Here is a 21,677-nt window from a genome sequence, read left to right on the forward strand (position 1 = left end):
GATATTTAGTTTTTAGACTTTAGTTATTGACTAATTAGCTTAATTAAACTTAATATAATAAATTAATCCAACATAATATGGCGTGGTCCAACATTAGCAAATGTGGTCATTTTCTAATAATCATGTCAGAGTGGTAGTATGTTATTATTAGCAGTATTATCTGGCATTACTCAGTTGTAGGCTATTGTAGTATGTGGTTAGCCTGGGTAAACCCAGCCTTCAACGTGATGTCACAGGCTATGCCTGGTCACGTGGAGGCTGGGTTTACGTGAAGGCTGGGTAAACACCACACAGCTGTGTGGTGTTTAATAGGACTCATTGGAGTTGGTAGGATTGTCAACCAAACCTACATTGGCTCGGTGACAGAAATCTTATCATACTCCTTCCTTAGAAATTGCAGTTTTATGTGACAGCAGCAGTGATTGGACACCAACAGCCCAGCAGCCAACCAAAACTGTCTGCACATTGTTTGACTGCTAGCCCTCAACACATCCTTATGACAGTGAGTACTGTGAAAAAAATCTGTCAAGTTCAAGTTGTCCTAGACTTTGTACAGTAATAAAGGAAATCAGGCACAAGATTGGTTGGCAATATGTAAGTATATTTTATTTACAGTTGTTTAAATATAAACAAGATGATGCAATGCAAGATCTTTAATTTAGGAGGTAAGAAAAACAAGCATAACTAAGGCGAGACACTCCAGGTGAATAGGGTAAAAAGAACATTTTCTTTCTCATACTCCAGCCAGAAATCTCCACTTCAGTAGCATTTACATACTCCAAACATTACAGTTTTATTCCCAACTATTAAAAAAATCCATATCCATAATGTTATCAAAATCATTCATAGCATGATTTATATAACATTTTTATTCCTAAAAACATGTGCATTTTTAGCTGCAACCAGCAGTCACTCTGTTGGTTGGTCCACAAAAGGTGCATTTAGGAAATGCACACATCTAGTCACAGCTATTGCGAATTCACACTTTTTTTTTTTATGTTATGACTGTTGACAGTATTTTCTGATTTAAAAAGATAAAAAAGAGATATCCAAATTTCCCTCTGTAAAAACTGTTGGCTATGTCAACAAAATGAAACAATAATTTTGAACCTGGCTTTATCCAATGTTCAGATTTCTGTTCTGGAAATGTATGCAAATTAGCACGTAATTAGATAATGCATTTGCATATTTAAACATGACATTTCAGAAAACCTGTCATACAAAAATACATTTCTTAATGTAAGTAATCAACTGGGGAGATTTCATGGTGATAGCGATTAGTTAAACCTTTTACCCTATTGACCTGGGGTGTCTCGCCACCTCCTTTCAGGAGCTCTGTGTGTGTGTGTGTGTGTGTGTGTGTGTGTGTGCGCGTGCGCGTGTGTGTGTGTGTGTGTGTGTGACAACTATGTATGTGTGAAACATTGGCATAAGACATTCTCTGCTGCAGTCATAATACAAGCGCAATACAATCTTGCCAACCCCATCTATATCAAACCTGATTCTATTTACATGGCATTCAACATACTGTAAGTGCTTCAGTAACACGCATCCAAAAGGAAATTAAAGCACTGATAATTACACATAAGCATGCATAGGCCAGAACATGATTGGAAGCAACTTTTCAATGATAACAGTTTCCATTTAGAAAACAAAATTATATTTTAGCGTTTTGTGTGTTCGTGTAAAAGTGTGGTTATTTTCCATGTAAATAGTCCACAGATATCAGATATGTTTTGAACAAAGATCAAATGAAAAGTAGATTAGGAAAATTAAAACTCCACAACAGTGGAATAGTCATCAATATGTAAAGGTGTTGCATGATTCTCTTACTCATTAGTCCGACTGATGTCATTCCGAGCAGTTCTGTTGTAGTTTAATGCAAAATGTCGTGTCAGTAACTGTTTTTCATGGGTGCAGTTTCAGTTTTGGAAACCCCTCTGCATAAAGTGCTATGCAGTGCCATACCAGAAAGGATATGATTCAACAAACGCCAGTGGTTTGGTTTCTCATCTCCAGAGAATGGGAAAAGGCCTGTTTTTGCATCTAACCAAGACATGGACACAAACTTGCAGCGCTTGAAGGGGCTGCAAGTTGAGCTATGTTCCCAATTCACTCAGGTTCCTTCATGCAAAAGTTCTCCAAAGGGCAAACCCCGAGCGAAGCAATGCTGCACAGGAAGAAGGTTTCAAACCGGAGCGTGGCAGTGCTGCACAGGAAGAAGGTTTTGCATGAACGACCCAAGTGCTGGTTGGGTGAAAAACCTGGCCCTCTGATGCAACCCCTCGAGACTGGAAATGAGAGACTGCGGAAGGAGAGAGGGAGAGAGAGGGCGTTCCCAAACATAATATGGCTTATGGCAAGGACTTAAGAGTCTCAATGTTGTTATACATCAAAAATATTGTCAACGATTTCATGATACTGCATATTGTTGAGTGAAACCTCATATATTTACCTACTTATCTCATATTATAAATAGCGGTAATGATTAAACCAGTCCCCACTAGGCATTGTGTGAGCATAGTGGAACAATTAGTTACCTTAATGTGTGAGTTTTTAAGAAACTGAGGCTAGTTCTCACTGGACTGAGCAAAAGCATGCATTTGGCAGATACGCTAAAAAAGAAAAACAAACAAATAAATAAATAAAATAATGGGGTAAAATGTATGATTCCAACAACTTCAAAACAAACAACCATAATGAAAAATAGCTGAAAAAAATCTGAACAATCGTAATGTAGAATGAAAGTATAGCCTAGATAAAGCTCTCAGTTGCTCCTATTCATATACAAGAACACACATGCTTCCATCTTCACTGGTAGATAAAATTAGTCAGAGAAGTTCATATCCTCATCAGTAGTGCTTCCCAATTAGAGAAATAGCATCTAAAAAGTTTAAATAGATGTAGATAAAAACACATTTACTGCTTAATAAAAAAATACTGAGGTTGATATCCACTGAAGCTTACAGTACATATTGTATTGCAGTATATGTTGTTTAGAAAGAATAGGTAATATTATGGTATAGTTGTAAATGATATGTCAACAGTACTTGCACCAAAAATGGTTTATCCATAAACAGAACCTAACTAAACTGGCTTTGCTAAAGTAGTACAGCTGATCAGGTAGATATAATCGAAAAGTAGTAACATCAAACATCACAATGCCCTCTGTAAGTAAATTTCTGTGACAAAAAAAACAAGGTTAAGTAAGTTTCCTAAGAATATACAGAAGGAAAACATTGTGTGTGCCTGATGGGTTTGTCTATGCATGCTCGGGGAGCCTAGAAATATCTACCAGCCAGATAGTTCTGGCTTCACAAGGTGCAAGAACAGTGTGTCAGCCGCTTCTCCGGCTAACGACGTGGCGTCCTCAAAGCTCCACTGGACAGGCAGTGAAATGAAAACTTCAGCAACGAAGGATCCATGACACGGTGAAGGGAACCAGGAGAAGCCTCTCTCCCTCTCCTCTGTGTCCTCTCCTCTCTTTCCCTCTCTCCTCGGTCTCCCTCTTACACCACTGTGCTGACAGACGGGTCGGACAAGTTGAGTTGTCCCGTGATGTCAGTGGGTGGGTACTGCTGCAGAGAAAGGGGGGAAGGAGGAGGGGACAGACATAACAGGAAGTCATTTCTGGACTAATAACTTGAGCAGCATGTGGCAACTAGCCTACTGCTATTATTTTAACAAGCACTGTTATTATTTTAAAGGGACAGTTCAGCCCCAAATCAAAAATACATATTTTTCCTCTTACCTGTATTGCTATAAAATGGATCATCTAGATCGTTTTGGTGTGGGTTGCCAAGTTTTGGAGACATCGGCCGTAGAGATGTCTTCTCTTGAATACAATGGAACTGGATGGCACTCGGCTTGTGGTGCACAAAGCGCCAACTCAGAAATCATGACCGGCTTACTGAAGATAATCCACAGACCTTGTTGTGAGCAGTTGCATGTAGGGACTATTTTCTACACCTGCTATCTTAGTTAGCTATTTTCTTTCGACCGAACTACACCTGCTAGTTACTATGGTGTAGTTTGGTCGAAATAAAATAGTTCCTACATGAAACTGCTCACAAGAAGGTCTGTTGATTATCTTGATTAACCGGGTCATTATTTCTGGAAAGCGACATCGCTGTTGATTTGTTCAAATGTACTTTTTTTTTGCGTTTTGAGCACCACAAGGCGAGTGCCATCCAGTCGAAGTTCCATTGTGTTTGAGAGAAGGCAGACATCTCTAAGGCCTCTATCTCCAAAATTCAGCAACTCGCACCAAAATGATCTAGATGGATAAACAGCACTACAGGTAAGAGGAAAAATATGTATTTTTGATTTTGGGGTGAACTGTCCCTTTAAAAAAAAAAAAAAAAAAAAAAAAAAAACACCTGTGCTTCATTTCCATGGAAATTGAGAAGCAGATGGGTTCTGTAACCCCTCTCGGGCAGACCATCGTTTTGGATTCTCGGGCAGACCATCGTTTTGGATGTCGTCTTTGTTTTTTGGTTTGTTGTTGTTGTAGTTTTTCCCACTTTATTTTGGATCACTGATTTTTTTTAAGCAGGTCGCAGTTCTGCCTGAGATGGGTTACAGGTTGTTCCTACAATGGAGTAGAGGTAAGGTCCTGAAAGTCTAGACAACAGCAAATTTGAATCAGGCCAGCTACAGTGAAAGCATTTCTTTTCCAGCCTTACAACATGACTGGGTGATCATTTCGAGCCATGGATCAAAGGGACAGCTCATTTTGTATGCATGCAGACAGCAGCTTTGGGGAAGAAGATGACTTTTGACTGAGCTTCACTGCATTGTGGGCTGGTTCCAAGTGCTGTGCTGGTGGACTCTTACATCCAGTCCCTATATCACTATGCTTTTCCAAAGCAGAGTGCAGTGGTAATAGTGCTGAGAAGAGGGAAAACCAGTTTCCATGCATACAGGTGCTTAGTTACTATGGCGACAGTGGTTTTGCTATTATCTAAGCCAAAGTCTTTTGACGGTGTAGTCTGCTTTGGGTGTGATAGCAGTAAGCCATATCTTTACAATGTCATGAGCAACAGTATAGAAATCCAATGAAACAATCACTCCTTATCCATTGTAAATATGGTTACATACAGATCTTGCAATATGCTACTTTTCTCTGCAAATTAAATCGCTGCCTCATATTTTGGAACACAGTGTGATCAGGGCGATCACACTATGTATTATGTCCGTTATCATCCAAGAGATTTCCAACATGCCAATCAGAATCCATTTCTCATTGCCTGGATTCTCACTCGCAATATTACGTTGGAAAAATCGGTTTCGTATCAAAACAGTATCAAAACACTTCTAATGAGAGGGGAATTAAAAAGGAGTCAATCGTGTCTCAGTGTACCCATCTGATATGTTATTTCTGTTCATAAATTATTTCAAATGAGCAAGATCTTAAGATTTAAGTGCCTCTCATTTTAAGCTGACATAGCCAATGCATTCAAGCATATGAACTTCATAAGCTGTTATGATGCAACTAACATGCTTCTTGATAGAGTCAACATCCAGACTTAGTATTCAATATGATTCCTAAGTAAACAGTCAGAGATGCCCCATATCCCCTTGACCCAAGAGTTGCATCATCATCATACAGTATGGCTTACAGCCCACATGGGGGGTCTCCTCACATCTTGTACCTTGAGGGCCTGCTATGAGTGTTGCCACTAACAGCGCCCCCTACTGGGCTCAAGTGGACCAGCAAAAGAGAGACACTTCACTGTCGTCACCACAACAATCACAGTTACTGGTTTTAAGGCTTAATTATCCAGTACATCTATTATGACACTACTTAATATATGGCATCTACAACTAGGCACAACGATTAATTCTACTACTACTACTACTACTACTGGACTATATCTATGACAGTTACAGTAATTGACATGCTTGTAGAGGGAGAGAGGAGCAGTGTGGCATGTGGGTGAGGGACACTGACACTCAAGTCCATTGATATCCATTAATATAAAATAAGAACATTTATATAAAATCAAAAATAATGGTCAAAGACTGGGGATGGTAAATCTTTCAATTAGAGCATCTTTTTTGATTGTGGTTACGTTAAGTCCTATGTTGTTTTTCCACTGAGGGCCTTAAGACTACGACTCCCGAACCAGCATCCAAACCCAAAATAATGGTGATACCACTCTTCTTCGCTTCAAACTTGACCAATTCTACCGAGAAACCTCCAGGGGAGAGCAACGGTGCTTCGGTTCAATGCAGAAACATCCATATAAGAAGACACAAGTTAACACAAAGAGAAAGAGAAAAAAGACAGGAGATCAAATAATAACACACAAATCTTATTGTGACCTTAGCTTGCAAAAGAAAGGCTACATCTCCCCTGAGAAACATGTTCAAAACATCATTAGTGCAAAAACTCTAAGGTATCTTATGTGATGGTCTGTGCTATCTCCAGAGATTATAGCTGTGATGGTCTGTGCTATCTCCAGAGATTATAGCTGTTTGTTTGTTTTTAGAAAGAGGCCCGTCTCAGATTTGGTCATCGGCCAGCTATGTCTGGCTGAGCAGCTGGGCACAAAAGAGTTTGGGTCACTGGTTTGTCAGAGCACTCCAAGCCTGTGGAGTACAGTCCCCCAACAGCAAAGAGTAGGGCTTTTCAATGAAACCTCACACTCTTATTGTGCTGCAACAAACAAGTTATGCGAAGACACAGAGTTGTAAATGGTGGATTGTTTTTCCTAAATAGATCCTATTTGTTTTTATTCCAGGCAACACAATGAGAGTATGAGGCTTGAAATGTACTCTTGGGCCCAAAAATGGCAATAATAATAACAAAACAAAAGAAGGCTGTCTTCCGCACCTGAAAACAGAGCCTTAAACAGGCATGCACAGTTCAGAGACAAGGACATTGGAAAAATAAATCCTTTTGTAGTTGACGACAATAATTATGACAAATAAAACATGACAAAGCAAAAAGTAAAGATTATAATAGAAATCCATGAGTATAACCTGAAATAGACATGTCGATAAGAATACAGATGTTAGTTTGTTCCCAGGAGGACCGGCCATCATGACTACCTTGGAAATGGATTTGGAAAATGACAGAACACCGGCGCATGCTTCCAAAAACCAAACGCAAAACAACCAACAGCTGAAATCGACAATAGGGAGTGCAGGATTTGAGCAAAGAAAAGATGGATAATATAAAGGATCAAGCAATCAAAATGATGGGACACAAACACAAATATACACAGACACACAACAATGTACACATACCCCCACGCACGCACGCACGCACGCACACACACACACACACACACACACACACACACACACACACACACACCACAACATCGCTGAACGGACACAATTGCCAGAATCCACGTCCAAACCAGAGGCAGGGAGGAAGAGCAGCCCAAAAACAGACACTGTGTAGCACCTAATCCCATCCCAGCTCCTGGCCTGGCCTGACCTGAGTTCCTGCACTGACGCCCACTGGCCTGTAGGGGGCAGTCACCTACAGATGCTGAATGGATGGCTGATCAATGGTGAACGGACAAGACATGTGGCAGAGGCCGCTGAGCCATGTAGAATGGGTTGAGTGGAGTATGGGGGTCTCTCGCGGTCAGATATGGGCATGTGGACAGAGAGGACAGAAGAAGAAGAACAGATATGGACATGAGGACAGAAGAAGAAGAAGAAGAAGGGGCGGAAAGTGAGGAAGAGGAGACAGAGGAAAAGAGAAGAGACAAGGGAAGATGTGGCGTCTTCGTCTCCTTACCGTGTCTTTGGAGGACCTACGTCTCTTGATGCTGGAGGCCAGGGTGGTACTGATGGACCTAAAAGAGGGTTTCTTTTTGGGGTCGGGCTCTGCTCTACCACTTTTCCTATCCTAAAATGAATATATGTAGAAGCGTTATTCATGTTCTGCAGCTAGGGGGCGACACCTTGGTTTCAGTCTCACCCATTCTCCCATCCCACCACAATAACCACCACCTCCCACCAACCCAACCCAATAAATTACTTAACCCCCCACCCCCCCCCCCCCAAGGCAGAAAATAGAGGGGGGGTTCGTGAAAGACAGACTAAATCTTTTGGAAATGTCAAAAGCTCAAAGAGGGAGGAAGACATGTAGCCTGGTCAAACCATAATGATCACATGACCTCATTCTGTTAGATGTAGCCTGGTCAAACCATCCTGATCATGTGACCTCAGTCCGGACTTCCACCCACCCACAGCCATTTCCACACATTAGAATGTAACCGGGCCAATCAGGGACTCTGTCGTAGTTGATGACGTAACCGGCCAATCAGGCAAAACAGTAATGGTGGATGCCGAAGCAAAGAGCGCAAATGTTAACGTTAGTAGAGTAAACACGTAAGTGCAGTTATTGCAGGAATAGACTTAATAACAACGATTAAATAAGAACATGAGTATGCACCAGTAGAGCTTCTTGCCGTTTTCGCTCTTCTCCAAACTGGATTTGGATTGGATTTGACGACACTGATTGGCTGAAATAGCTGTCTGTCGAGGCAAGTACTGAAATCGATGTGGGCGGGTGGAAGAGCAGACTTATACGTAGAGTGAAACAGAATGTGAGGTCACGTGATCAGTCTGTGTTAGATGTGGAAGTGGAAATAGTCTGTATACATTCTGACACGAGGGTTTCACTTATGGCATTTAGCTACATTTGTTTTTGCGACATATCACACTGGGACATATCACACTGGGACACAAGATGGCGTAGTAGTGCTCTCGTAATGCACTGACACATTCAAACACTCGCCCCCCCACAAATGCATTGGAATGGGTTGAGTGATGACTAGTAAGGATGTCATTGGGTGATACCTACACTGGACTACTTTAACCATCCACAGTATCCCACCTGCGCACTCGCTCTCACCTACACACACAGCATCAACCCCCCTTACCCCCCAACACACACACCCAGTCTCAGACAGGAAAAAGCATCAGCAGAACATTATGCCCAAAAAGTGACCTTAATTCATTACTAGAATCGACTATGTACTCTGTTCCAAGCTGGGTCAAAGCTCTGGAAAAAAATGTTTCAAATGCATTCATGTCAAAAACAAATTTTAACCGTATCCTTACTTTGGTGCCCTCCCTCCCTCATACCATCAGAGTGCCCCACAGCTACTCTCAGTCCTGTGTCTATAGCAGAGCACGATAACTGAGTGTTTGTGTGCAAAAAGCTCATATTAAGGTATTCTTACATCCTGAGTCTCTAGAGAGGAAGAGGGCTGCATAGGGGGAGAAAAGAAACAGTCAAATAAATATCCATCCTCTTGCTGTTAGATCGTTTATACTTTAAAGATCCTTAAGCAAAAGCCGAGTGGAACCAAGGAAGAGCGAATATGAAAACTAGCAAAGCAAACATCCACATCCAAAGCCAGGCAGGTATCAAACGTAGAGAAGCTTTCAGAGGCAGGAGAGCCATTAAAATGCATATCAAGGAGGTAAAACAACAACAAATCATTATGTCATCAATTAAAGCCAAATTAAAATCATTATACCTGATCATTGGTATAATGGAAATTCACCCCACACACAAGGAGATGAGGGGGTTCTTTTTGCATGGGAGGAAGGAGGCAAAAAAAATCTATTTCTAAATATGAAAGCATTGTAAAATAGGTGTAAATCAGGTGTAACTGTAAGATGAGCGAGATTGCTGCAGGGAGGGAGGCCCTTGGGGCTGGGCAGAGAGAGGCCCTTGGGGGCGGGGCAGTGTGGTGTGAATTTCAACATGCCAAAAGGGGAATGGATGGAGGAGGAATAAAGGAGATTTGAAAAGGTAGAATAAGTCAACACAAAACAAAGAGCATGACAAATCACTGGCCCCGCCCACATCCTCTCTCAGGTCACATGACTAGGCTCTTTCAGGTCACATGACTAGGCTCTTTCAGGGTGCATTTGAACCACCCATCGCCCCCGCCAACCACCACCCCCATTCTCTCAGCCCGGTATCAGGAGGGCAGCAACTATTAGCTGGCGTGGAGGATAGATGAAGGCTGGCAGAGGAGCGATGGGCGTGACATCACAGAGTGATGGGCGTGACATCACAGAGTGATGGGCGTGACATCACTCATTTTTAGTGCGGGAATAAATAAATAAATAAATAAAATGCTTTTCCTGTTGGAAGATGACATATCATGTTAGTGAATGGTCAAAGTCAAGTACCCCTGCTACAGTATAAGTGTGCTATAAATCAGGAAAAATCAATGCCCAAGTGACTTCGGGTCTCGGGTTCTTTGAATATGGCCGCCCTAAGCCCTGATGAGGTGCTGCGTTAGCACAGTCCCGGCCATGCAGGGCATGCTGGACTGTCAGGTGACGCATGGCGTGGGACCGTACGCCACCGCAGTGCGTCGTCATCCTACACCATCGGCATAGGCTTTCTGACACCTTGCTTTCATCCCAAAACTAACAGCAGTTTCACTCAGGTTCAGGTAGTGCACTTCTGAGTAACATATGTGGGAACAGGGGAAGCCAAAAGCCAATGTAGCCTCTCAGTGATGTGGTGGTAAAAAAAAAAAAGTCAGATAAACTGTCAGCTCCAGTCAGTGATCACAAGAGAAACCTATAACATACACTTCTAATGATACGATTAGGGATGTTCGATATTGGCTTTTTTACCGATATCCGATATCCGATAATGTCCAACTCTTAATTTCCGATACCGATATCAACCGATACCGATATAAGCGGGCTTTTTTTCCACCAAAATTTCACGTAACAAGTTACATAATGTAGCTTAATGTAGCTGAAGAGTTTAATATATAATATGCATGTTGTGTTAAAGTTGTGTTAGAGAAGCGAGCTTGTGACCAGAAGGTCGTCGGTTCAATCGCCGGGACCGGCAGGATAAATCTGGGTGGGGAAAGTGAAAAGGCAGCGCTTGCCCCTCCCTCATTACCACCACTGAGGTGCCCTTGAGCAAGGCCCTTAACCCCAACCGCTCCAGTGGACTCTCTCAGTGAGACTCCTCCCCCTGTATTTAAAAAAAAAAAAAAAAAAAAAAAAATCGGCATGAAAACCGATACCGATATTTTCCGATATCGATTTTTTTATGCTAATATCGGCCGATAATATCGGACATCCCTAGATACGATGTAAGTGTTATATATTATTAGTTATATATTTAGTTATATATTTATATAACATACACTTCTAATGATAGAGCTTTACCATGTACATTTATCCAATACATTATAGCAAGTAGTAAGTAGCATCAGACTGGGTTACAAGAAAGCTACATGAAAAGAGGGTCTTTTCAAATAAATTATATATTTAATATAGCATAATTGTATTTGTATGTTATTTTCTGGAAAAGGCAGAATTTTCACGCAACATCAGCTCTACAATTAATCAGTTGGATGTGCTAGTAAATTAATGCAAATTATACATTTAGATGATAAAGATTGTAATCAGTTTAAAACGGGGGCCCAACACTATTCCACCAATAAAAAAGATGTGCAAACTGAGGGTAAGTGGGTTTATACCGTGCTAATGATGCATGCATGGCATGGTTAGTTAGATCTTGATCTTCTGTCTTATGGTCTTACTTATGAGCATTCACAGCATGTAGAGATCATAATGGCAGAGTATGAGATATATATTGTGAACAGATTTAGGTTACTCAGAAGTGCACATGCTCTGGAGTTAGTTCCCTGTGTTGAAAGGTGTGTGGGTGCACAGTTACTGCATAGCACGTTGCATAATACACTACCCTGATGCAGTATAGACACACATAATTACATACAGACACACGGACAAGCAGTCAACATGTTTCAATGCTTGCTGTACTAAGGAAGGAGGAGGCCACATAAACTGTCCATTATGATTATTTTGTGTCCTACATAGCCATGTTGTCATTCCTAATCTGTGGCTGTTGGATCACAGAATAATCATATTAATGCACTCAAGAGTGAATAATATCCGGAATAATGTCCACACAGTACATAACACATCAGCTGGATTTCTGTGGTCCTTGCATGAGACCCTATTACAACGGTTATAATAATCCGAGTGAAGATTGTGAATGTCCATATTTGAGCTCTAGGGCCCACAGTGAGGCTTCATGTGCAACATGGGTTTATTTGCTCAGTGGTGCTGAAAGCTCAGCAGGATCTACGTGGTGGATCACATGGATCTAAAGTGACATGGGCAGTTTGTGTGTCCCTCTCCTTTCTCAGTGAGGCGCCCCCTGCATGCACTTGCCTGCTGTATGTGCCTAAAGAATGTCAGGACACTCACAACACTTACATACAGTAGTAAGGCCGATGGCAGCCACTCTCAGAAGGACATGGATTTGCTGAGCGTCACCTGAGACTGTGGTCTTATATAACATGTTATTCTAACATGTTATTCTAACATGTTATAACTGTGCCTTCCTGCAACCCTGCTCTCTCTATTCAGCATGAGGGCCTTTTATTACAGAGCAGACAGGCTGCCAGGGCCACATTACAGACTCACAGTGAGAATGTTCACATGGACGGCAATAAGTCGATCTTAACCCGGTTAAGGCAATACTCTGAATAAGACACTGCCATGTAAGGTCGTAGCCGTCACATGTGGGACCCCCCCTGCACCTGTAGTACAGTGGTGAGTGGTGAAGGACTAAAGGAGAGAGGGTGTGGAGATGCCCCAATGCTTCACAGCCACTTTGGAAGGCATTGGAGCAAAGGGCAAATCATGTTTTTCAGCGACTGAACTTGGGACCTCTTTGCTCAGCTGTAGCCTGAATTGTGTCTCTCCACAAGCAGCCCCAGTATTGCATGAAGCCCCTGGCATGGGTTACCCTAACCCTAACCCTGGCATGGGTTACCCTAACCCTAACCCTGGCATGCAACATCTCTTTGACTGTGTCGGTTAGCATCTGCCTTATGGACAGTGCGGAGGATAAGGAATAAGCATGGAGCATGGAGAGAGCTACTACTGTCCAGTGTAGTGTGGTGCTTTACAGCAATGTCCACATGCATGTGAGGGGTCACTGCAGTGTCATTCTGCATGTGAGGGGTCACTGCAGTGTCATTCTGCATGTGAGGGGTCACTGCAGTGTCATTCTGCATGTGAGGGGTCACTGCAGTGTCATTCTGTCAGCATGTGAGGGGTCACTGCAGTGTCATTCTGCCAGCATGTGAGGGGTCACTGCAGTGTCATTCTGCCAGCATGTGAGGGGTCACTGCAGTGTCATTCTGCCAGCATGTGAGGGGTCACTGCAGTGTCATTCTGCATGTGAGGGGTCACTGCAGTGTCATTCTGCCAGCATGTGAGGGGTCACTGCAGTGTCATTCTGCCAGCATGTGAGGGGTCACTGCAGTGTCATTCAGCACGTGAGGTGTCATTCAGCATGTGAGGGGTCACTGCAGTGTCATTCTGCCAGGGCATTGATTTGAATCGTTATGCTCTATTTGTATTGTTAGTCCCTGGCTGCTCGAGTGAAGTCAATCAATGATGCTATAAGTGCATTGAAATATATAATTATACTATATATATAATTATAATATATATATATATATATAATTATAATGACGCTATAAGTGCATTGAAAGTTCATGTTAGTAGTATCGTGTTTGAAGCAGTATATTTATAGCAGTACGTGTCCACATCATCTGACCTTAAGAAGCACAATAAGCACCAGAGCAGCAGCATAGAACTAGTAGTTCATGCCATGGATGTAGAATGTTTAGTTTGATTTCAGATGTCCGTCATGTTCGGGTCACCGGGGTTGATGATCTCATTCTTACTCTAACAGCGAGAGGTGACGTGGGGGGGGTGAAGATGGCTCTACTAATTGGTTACATACTAATGATGGGGTCCCTCCCACCGCTTGACTTCCAGAGGCCTCCTTACTGTCCTGCAGGCACACACAAGAGACACGGGTGCGGTTGGCCTCGGGGAACCACTAGGACCTACAGGGTGGCCACCGAGAACACCTTGCGTGAAGGCATCAGAGATCACTGTCTGACAGCCTGACCACCACTGAGACGTCAAACGAATAACCCGTAGCGGGGCAGAGAGACCGAGAGATGGAAATCCACCCCGCCATGAGAAGGGGCTTTGCTGAGCCTCTCTCTCTGCACCTCCACCCTGGGTGTAAACTGGGCATATGAGATCATCCATACCTGCAGGTTCTTCCTCCAAACATTGACGGCCGCAAAGGCCAGCTGCATCTGCTTCCTGCGGGCGTCTTTATGGCGCTTATAGGCGATTTCGATAAAGATGAGGAAGATCCCCGCTGCAATGCCTCCGGCCACCAGCATGAAGACTCCTGTCGGGAGGGGAGAGACGGACACAAACGGGACAGGGGTAGAACGTGAGCCACCGGGCTACAACTCTGCTGCTCCCGCTGAACATGACCGCGTGGTTCGCCCGTCATGGTCAGCGGTCGCCCCTCCTCTTTCAACCCGCTCCGACTCTGTAAACCACACAATATCAATATTAATAGTAGACCACATAGCTCTCAAACCCACGGCACAAGATACTGTACGGCACACTTCCACAGAGCACCCACGTCAACACTAAAAATAATAAAAGGTATTGGACAAAAAAGGGCTACAGTACCTTAACACTGCAGTTTTTGTCCAATCACTTTTAACGGTTTCTCGATACCATAGGGACCATACCTGCCATGTTTTCAAAGGTGAGTGTGGCTGGGGCATTGCTCCGTGAGTCACACTCCTGGTATCTCACCCAGGTTTTATCTAGGTCCTCCATGAAGCCGTTCTCATGAGAACTGCAGGGGGTTGGGGGTAGTGGGAGGAGAGGTGACAAAGTTAATACACCACCAAGATGAAACACTTTAGCGGCTCACTCCCAGATTGCAACATACAGTACATGAAACAACAAACACACAGACAGTATTTTGACAGACAGACACAAACGCAAACTTGACAGAGACAAACAGACAGAGGGCAGGAAAGGGGAGATACAGAGAGAGAAGATGGCAACATAAGGCGATGTTTCGGATGGCTGTAACTGGTCAAAGTTTGACCATCAAACCATAAGGATAAGAAAGAAAAAGAGTCATACGAGTAATGCAGCTTCGGCTGGGACAGACCTGAGAATGGCCAGGGACACATTCTGTTTCCAGGGGCTGTCCTTGCGCATGCCTATGCCAAAGCCCGAACGGAAAAACAGCTCTCCCGTGGTCACCAGGTCGCACTTCTGCGAGGCTTCAAACTCCAGCACCGCAGAGTCCCAGATGAAAGCATGCAGCTTGCTGTGGGGGAGGGGGCAGGGAGGAGGAGGAGTCAGCAGGAGGAGGGGGGAAGGAGGAAGTGGGGAAGGAGGGGGTTACGGTGCAACAGTACAATGATTTACATACACATTTACGGCTCTCCCCCCCCCCCTCCCCCCCCCAGCGTTTACCAGCAATCTCTATGAAATGAAATCCAATGCCGGACGGATGAGCGCGCGTCCCCCATTGGATTCCCCCCATCTCAAAGCTGTTGGTCTGGGTACAACCTGAAAAAGGGAGCTCCTCGGCTTCATGTTAGCTCCACCTCACACCAGTGCCAGTGCTGTCGACACGTCCACACCTTCCTCCTGTCCCTAGGACCTCTGTCTTGGCTGGGGTGATGGGCCTGGATCAGGAGGAATGCGGCAGTAACTCCCACCACGTCCAGCTGGTCCAGAGGTCCATGCCCCCCCCCCCACCACCACCTCCCCCGCTGAGCTGACTGACTCGCCCTGCTCCAGCCATCTGCCTGCCTGCCTGACTCGCCCTGCTCCATCCACCAAGCGGAGCAGCTGGCCGACGCCCTGGCCGGCCCCACCTGGCCCCACCTGGCCGGCCCCACCTGGCCCGAGACTCACTTGTCACGCACGGCCACGATGGCCTCGGCGGCACTCTCATAGTTGTGCTTCTCCATGTGGCGGTACATGGTGCTAAGCTCCACCTGCCGCCGGAAGTAGATGTCCACAGAACTCTGCTTCACTGTGGCGTAGATGAACTTGTCCGATGGGTTCCTCAGCTGCACAAGGGGGCGAGGACATGGCCTTAGTGATATGCAGGCGATATGGACCAGAAATCACATGTGTATTTTGAGGCTGATTGGCGATACACATTATACAGTATATATTATATATCTGGGTATTTTCTACAAAGTGCACTAAATGTTGAGCTGTAAGTCAAAGCCACATGTGAGATGTCAGACTGTGATCAAAACAAAATGCGGACAGAGTTTCCTTCCCTGACTATTGGTGCTTTCACAAAATCTTTAAACAATTAGATAAATAATCACCAGTAATGTGGATGGAATGACTAAGCAGCTAAAGGCAAATAAGAGAACAGCTACAACAGTGTGGTAAGTTCAGAAATTGACATCACTTTACTGTAATGCAGCCTTTAAAACCAGAAAAATACAACACTTATGGCCATATCACGATATTATGAATGGAAAATCTAAGGCAATATCTAATGTCCTATCACTATCACAATATCACAATATTGATATATTGCTCAGCCCTACATGGCATTATAGTCTCTCATTCAGTGCCCCTGAAACCACAGTATTGCACGGATTACTACTACCATCCTTTGATCGTAAAAAATAATACACATTTAATCTATCAAATACATTTATATGATTCCATCCCAAAATCAAATGAAATAATAAATTAATTGTGCAGTAACATTGTCATGACATACACACCCTTGGGTCATTGATGCCAGTGATGCGCTCCTCAGGCCGGTCCAGCACCAGGAAGGCAGCCAGGTTGGCAGTATACGATGCCACAATGATCATGGCAAAGCCGGCCCACACCATGCCCAGGATTCTCGCTGAGAAGCTGCGCGGCGCACCTGTAGGATGGCCACGGATAAGCCTGAACTGAACTTTTGAACATTTTACACACAGCTTGTCAATAAAAAATTAAAAAACGTTTAAGTAGAATGAAACAGACAAAAACCAGGTGAAACATACTATATGACATCCTGTCTTTGAAAATGTGTTTATTCAAAAGATAATCCAAACATTATAGAAAAGTTATTCAAGCGCGCACATCATGAAATACGAAATCTTGGGCACCAACTGGATTGCATCTACTGTATGACACAAACTTCTTTTGAAGTTGGTCCTTGTCGTTAATTAATCTACAGTACACCTGCTAAACCGCTAACGCCGAAATATCATTCATAGATTTGTGTGATTGTATTCTAATAGCACTGTCTCTTCATGTTATTTAAATGGTGATTTGACTATTGCTTAACCAAAAACACATTTTTGACTAAATTACAGCACCTCTGCTGACTTGTCAATAGAATACGGTTTCTCATTGGTTCTGTAATTAACTGGACAACATTTCTACCTTCTCCTATCCCAGAGTTCAGCAACACTCCCCAGGAGAACCACATGGCAGACGATAAGGTGAGGGCATCTTCTTCTTCTTCTTCACTGTTGACTTTAAACCTTCCGAATGGGCTGGAGGAGAGACATTGGGGAAGGTGCCAGGAGACAAAGTGAGAAACCACAGAGAACGCAGAGAGGAGAAAACCATGGCAACCCCAGGCAGGGAAGGGAGTTGACATGAGGAAGCAAAGGAAGATGGAGACAAACCCCGAACAGAAAGGACATAGACAAAGTGTCTGTGGCACAGGGACATAGCAGTGGAATGGCTGGAGTCAATCTTCACCTCTGTCTGCCTTGTTGTCCACACTGAGGGAAGATCTGCAGCGGTCAGGAGTGTACACACACAACCTACATAATACACTCACGCATTATGTTCTCGCTCACTCATTCAGTCATGAACACACACTCATGGGTCCCCTTGTACCTGAACCGGTCTAGTAGGTAAAGCATCACCGCCACCACATGTACCGACAGACCCACCAACAGCCACAGCGTGCTTTGGAACGGCTGCATGAACGAGTCCAGTGTACTGCGTGGGATTTCCTGAAAACACACATCGCAGACGGTTATTCACCGATAACTACAAACGTCCAATTACCTTACTTGTTATCAGCGATACAAATGTTGAAGCAGAGCTAAGCAGGAAAAACAGGAAACTATTGTGCTAGCTAGTTATACTGTATATACTGTATATATATATATATATATTAGTTATATATTGTGCTAGCTAGTTATAAAATCATCTTCCGCTCATAGAGTCCCATTGAAATTACAATTTTTAGATCAACTCATGAACCACATTTACACATCCTTGTGATCTTGTTAGCATGTCATGATGTCAGCCAAGTCAACTTTTATATATTCTCATTCTTATTATCGGATGCGACAGTCTGCTGTCGTCAGACTGTAAAAGGTTAAGGGTCAATACACCTGTGATGCAGCATCCCATCCCCAGAGGATTCCCAGATAAGAACAAATGCAAAAGTCAATCCCCAGAGGAGATTTGAGTTCATGCTGGCCAGAAGGTGGACACATCTAACCCTAACCCTAACCCTACACATACCTTTTTAACGAGGATTGTTAAGCCTTGGTACTTAAATGGTTTGGAGAACTCGATGTATGTGGCTCGTTCGTTGTTTATAGTCAGCGGGGCTACGATCATGTCTGCCAGGCCCCCCAGGAGCTCGCCCATCATGCCGTTCCACTCTTTCTTGTTGCTGTTATTCACCTGGAGTCCCACAAAATAACAATCAGCAATCACGTTGCTAGACCAGGCTTGCTCTAGCCTGGGTGAACCCAGCCTTCAACGTGACGTCACAGACTATGTCTGTAGCGTAAGCGTCTGGCAGTTTGACTATTCAGAGCGATTTCCCGGGCGAGGCGATTTCAATCGCAGAATCGCAGCCAATGAGTGATGGCGTGACTGCCACCATCAGCTCCTGCCGTGATCTGCCAATCAGAGAGTGCGGCCTTTGTCAATGACGTGTAATGGCTGCGTCAGAGTTAGCATTAGCATTTTGTCTCTTGGAGTTAGCTACTATGCAGGCAAACAGTGTTTGTGTTGAGGAAAGTATTAAGTGAACTGAGTGACTGATATTACATGGAGGTCACGTGGAGGCTGGGTTTACCCAGGCTAAGGCTTGCTCCACATCCATGAATCTTCTTTAACATCAAAAGTGAGCTTGCTATTGTATACATTGTATAAACAGTGAGGAAAGCTATGTTTATGCTTTGCATGCAAAACAGGCTCAAATGAACTGAATGGTCTTTTCTGGCCCAAGCTGTAAATTGCTGCGCAGAGAAGATCTATTCAGCCCATGCTGGTTGTTCAGCCGACTCTCTCCCCAGTGGCTTTGACACGTTGTCCACCTTGTACCTTCAGAGTGGAACCAACGTTGCACCAGGGTGAGATGGTCCTTGAGCACCCACCGTGGCCCATGACTTTTCCTTATCCGTTAGTGTGGAAATTCACAAACTGACACTAGATCAGCGACTATGGGCAAATTCACCCTCCTCCACGTGGTTTTGCCAGAGGGTTGGGACCTTTGGCACCCATGGATCTCTGCGATCTCTACGACTGGTTTATTGCGCCAGCTTTGGATAGTTAGTGAGATTAGTGAGATTAGATGAAAACAATGAAACATTCTGTGAGTTATTAGTGCCTTAATAATAAAGTGTACAGTTAATATCCAAGTGGCATATAGGGATATGAAGGTGAGATATTGCTCATGTTCTGTGCTTCATGCATCAATATTTAATGCGTGCGTATGACAAATACAGCTCAAACTAACCCGCTCCTGTGTTCCAAATTTCCCATCAGCCACCAGATGCACCTCATAGGTAAAGTTCATGGTCATCGCCAACTTGATGAGAAGATCAACACAGAATCCGTAACAACATTGAGGTACAGTTGGGCGTCCTGTAACAAAACCAGCAAAGTTTTCAAGTCACAATTGCTCAGGAGGAAATACGTCAAATTAATTGTGAAAATCCAAAGTAGCAAGCGCATACTTGTCGCAGCCAGGCGGCATATGTGAACAAAATGGTACACACAGCGCGCTGCAAGACGCCACACACACTCTCACTGTATATGCAGGAAACACAAGCAGATGCCCACATTCTCTCGCATACACACACATATCAGGCCATGGTCACTTTTACATTACATAGACTTCCATTCATTCCATGGAGACGTACCCTAACCTAGAGCACTAAGGCTAGCCCTATAACCCTAACACACCAACCAAAAATCTGCTTGTCCAAATTGAGGACACAGCTTTTGTCCCCAATTGGACAAGCCATCCCCAATTAAGGGACACTTTGACCTCACACATAATGTGAAAACTAAACAGTTTGGCAGACATTAATATAGTTTTACAGTTATTGAGCATTGATTGAAGTCTGACTTTTGTCCCCAAAAGTAGCCCCACACACACACACACACACACACACACACACACACACACACACACACACATTTAGACACACACCTACAAAGGCCACACCTGATATGCCAACAATCAGACCAGACACACAGAATGACACACTCAGCTACATGCATACATATATAGATACCTACTGCATATATATGTATGCATCTCCAGTGGGTGCAGTAAAAGCACAGTGAGATCATAAACGTCCCTGTTGTGTTACCTGGGATGGTCTCATTGGGCCCAGTGCAGATAACCTTTTTAATTAAGACTCCATTTAATGTCATTTCCTCCTTGCAGGTTCCATCCTGCTGTGTGGGTTTCACATACACAAATGGTTCCTGGTGTATGGTCACTATCTACAACAGACGGAAGAGAAAGCTGTTTATCACATAGCGGGAACTGAATGCATTTTGAACCCGGGGGAACCTCAGAATGGACCCAGAACGACCGGTGAGGAACATACTCCTTGGAAGGACCCAGCAGATACTGTACTGTATAGACATATACCCATCTCCAAACACACAACAACACACAGATAAGTGTAAAAAACAACAAAATTAAAAATATGAAAAATAAAAGTCATAGCTTTACTATGTATGCACTTCATAAATATGTGGCTGGTTGCATTAAAGGAACAGTTCACCCAAAAATGAAAATGACATCAATTTCCTTAAAAAGAAAGAAAGAAAGAAAAGCGTGGGCGGGAGTGAGTAGTGAACATGGCTACATCTTAGAACATGTCTGTGTCATAAGTGATGGTCTGTACCTTTAATCGAGTGGACATCTGGAAGCCCCGCGGTTTCTCCGTCTCTCCTCCAGGCCAGATGATCTTCCGCTGGTTGTTCATGACCACCTGCAGGGAGTGGACACACTTCTTAGATGAGTGCTGACAGAAGGTGTGCTGCTGATGAGGCTCCAGCACAGTGGGCGCTATAGCAACACTAATGAGTCAGCTTCTTTATATAAGCTTAGCTCAGCCCGTTATGTCTTTGCTTTATTCACCTCTGACGTATACCTGCAGATTATAGGGATTTAGCAATATTACGTCCTGCCACCTGGGGCGCTGTGGAGCTGAGCCTTGCAATCCTTGCTATTAGTTGTTTATAATGCTGCTCAGGCCCTCTTGAGGCGTCCTTGAGGCATCCCTTCAGCCTCTGGATTGCCTTTGTCATGAGGGGGGTCTGGTGAGACGAAGGAGGAGCACGGCCGGGAGAAACCCACAGAGCCTAGATCCTCCATGCACCGAAGGGCCAATACTGCGGCGTAGCACTAGCTCTATTGCAGCGGATTGGGTTCTCTTTTACCCCTCCCGCGGGCAACGTTGCAGATAGAGTAGTAAGGCTGATCCGTAGCGGCTTCTGGGACGTGAGTCGGGGTCTTAATTGGCCTCGGC

At 44.0% G+C, this 21,677-nt stretch overlaps 1 protein-coding gene across 3 annotated transcripts in view; it reads right to left on the minus strand.

The window, feature by feature from the left end:
• Window positions 1–3,509: 3,509 nt before the first annotated feature.
• LOC310777630 (glutamate receptor ionotropic, NMDA 1) overlaps window positions 3,510–21,677 on the minus strand; it is a gene marked incomplete at both ends in the record, with an annotated part of 63,659 nt that continues 45,491 nt past the window's right edge. Inside the window, 14 exons of one of the 3 annotated variants that reach the window (XM_083638003.1) lie at window positions 3,510–3,578; window positions 7,760–7,870; window positions 9,213–9,239; window positions 14,124–14,269; window positions 14,625–14,734; window positions 15,059–15,220; window positions 15,817–15,974; window positions 16,656–16,804; window positions 17,311–17,423; window positions 17,776–17,894; window positions 18,415–18,579; window positions 19,643–19,770; window positions 20,505–20,640; window positions 21,051–21,137. In XM_083638003.1, coding sequence (XP_083494129.1) covers window positions 3,510–3,578; window positions 7,760–7,870; window positions 9,213–9,239; window positions 14,124–14,269; window positions 14,625–14,734; window positions 15,059–15,220; window positions 15,817–15,974; window positions 16,656–16,804; window positions 17,311–17,423; window positions 17,776–17,894; window positions 18,415–18,579; window positions 19,643–19,770; window positions 20,505–20,640; window positions 21,051–21,137 — 1,680 coding nt within the window. The remainder of the gene's footprint in view (window positions 3,579–7,759; window positions 7,871–9,212; window positions 9,240–14,123; window positions 14,270–14,624; window positions 14,735–15,058; window positions 15,221–15,816; window positions 15,975–16,655; window positions 16,805–17,310; window positions 17,424–17,775; window positions 17,895–18,414; window positions 18,580–19,642; window positions 19,771–20,504; window positions 20,641–21,050; window positions 21,138–21,677) is intronic. The other 2 variants (XM_083638002.1, XM_083638004.1) reach the window with 2 other exon arrangements.

Source organism: Poromitra crassiceps (assembly GCF_964638095.1).
Source record: "Poromitra crassiceps genome assembly, chromosome: 6".
NCBI classification, from domain to species: Eukaryota; Metazoa; Chordata; class Actinopteri; order Beryciformes; family Melamphaidae; genus Poromitra; species Poromitra crassiceps.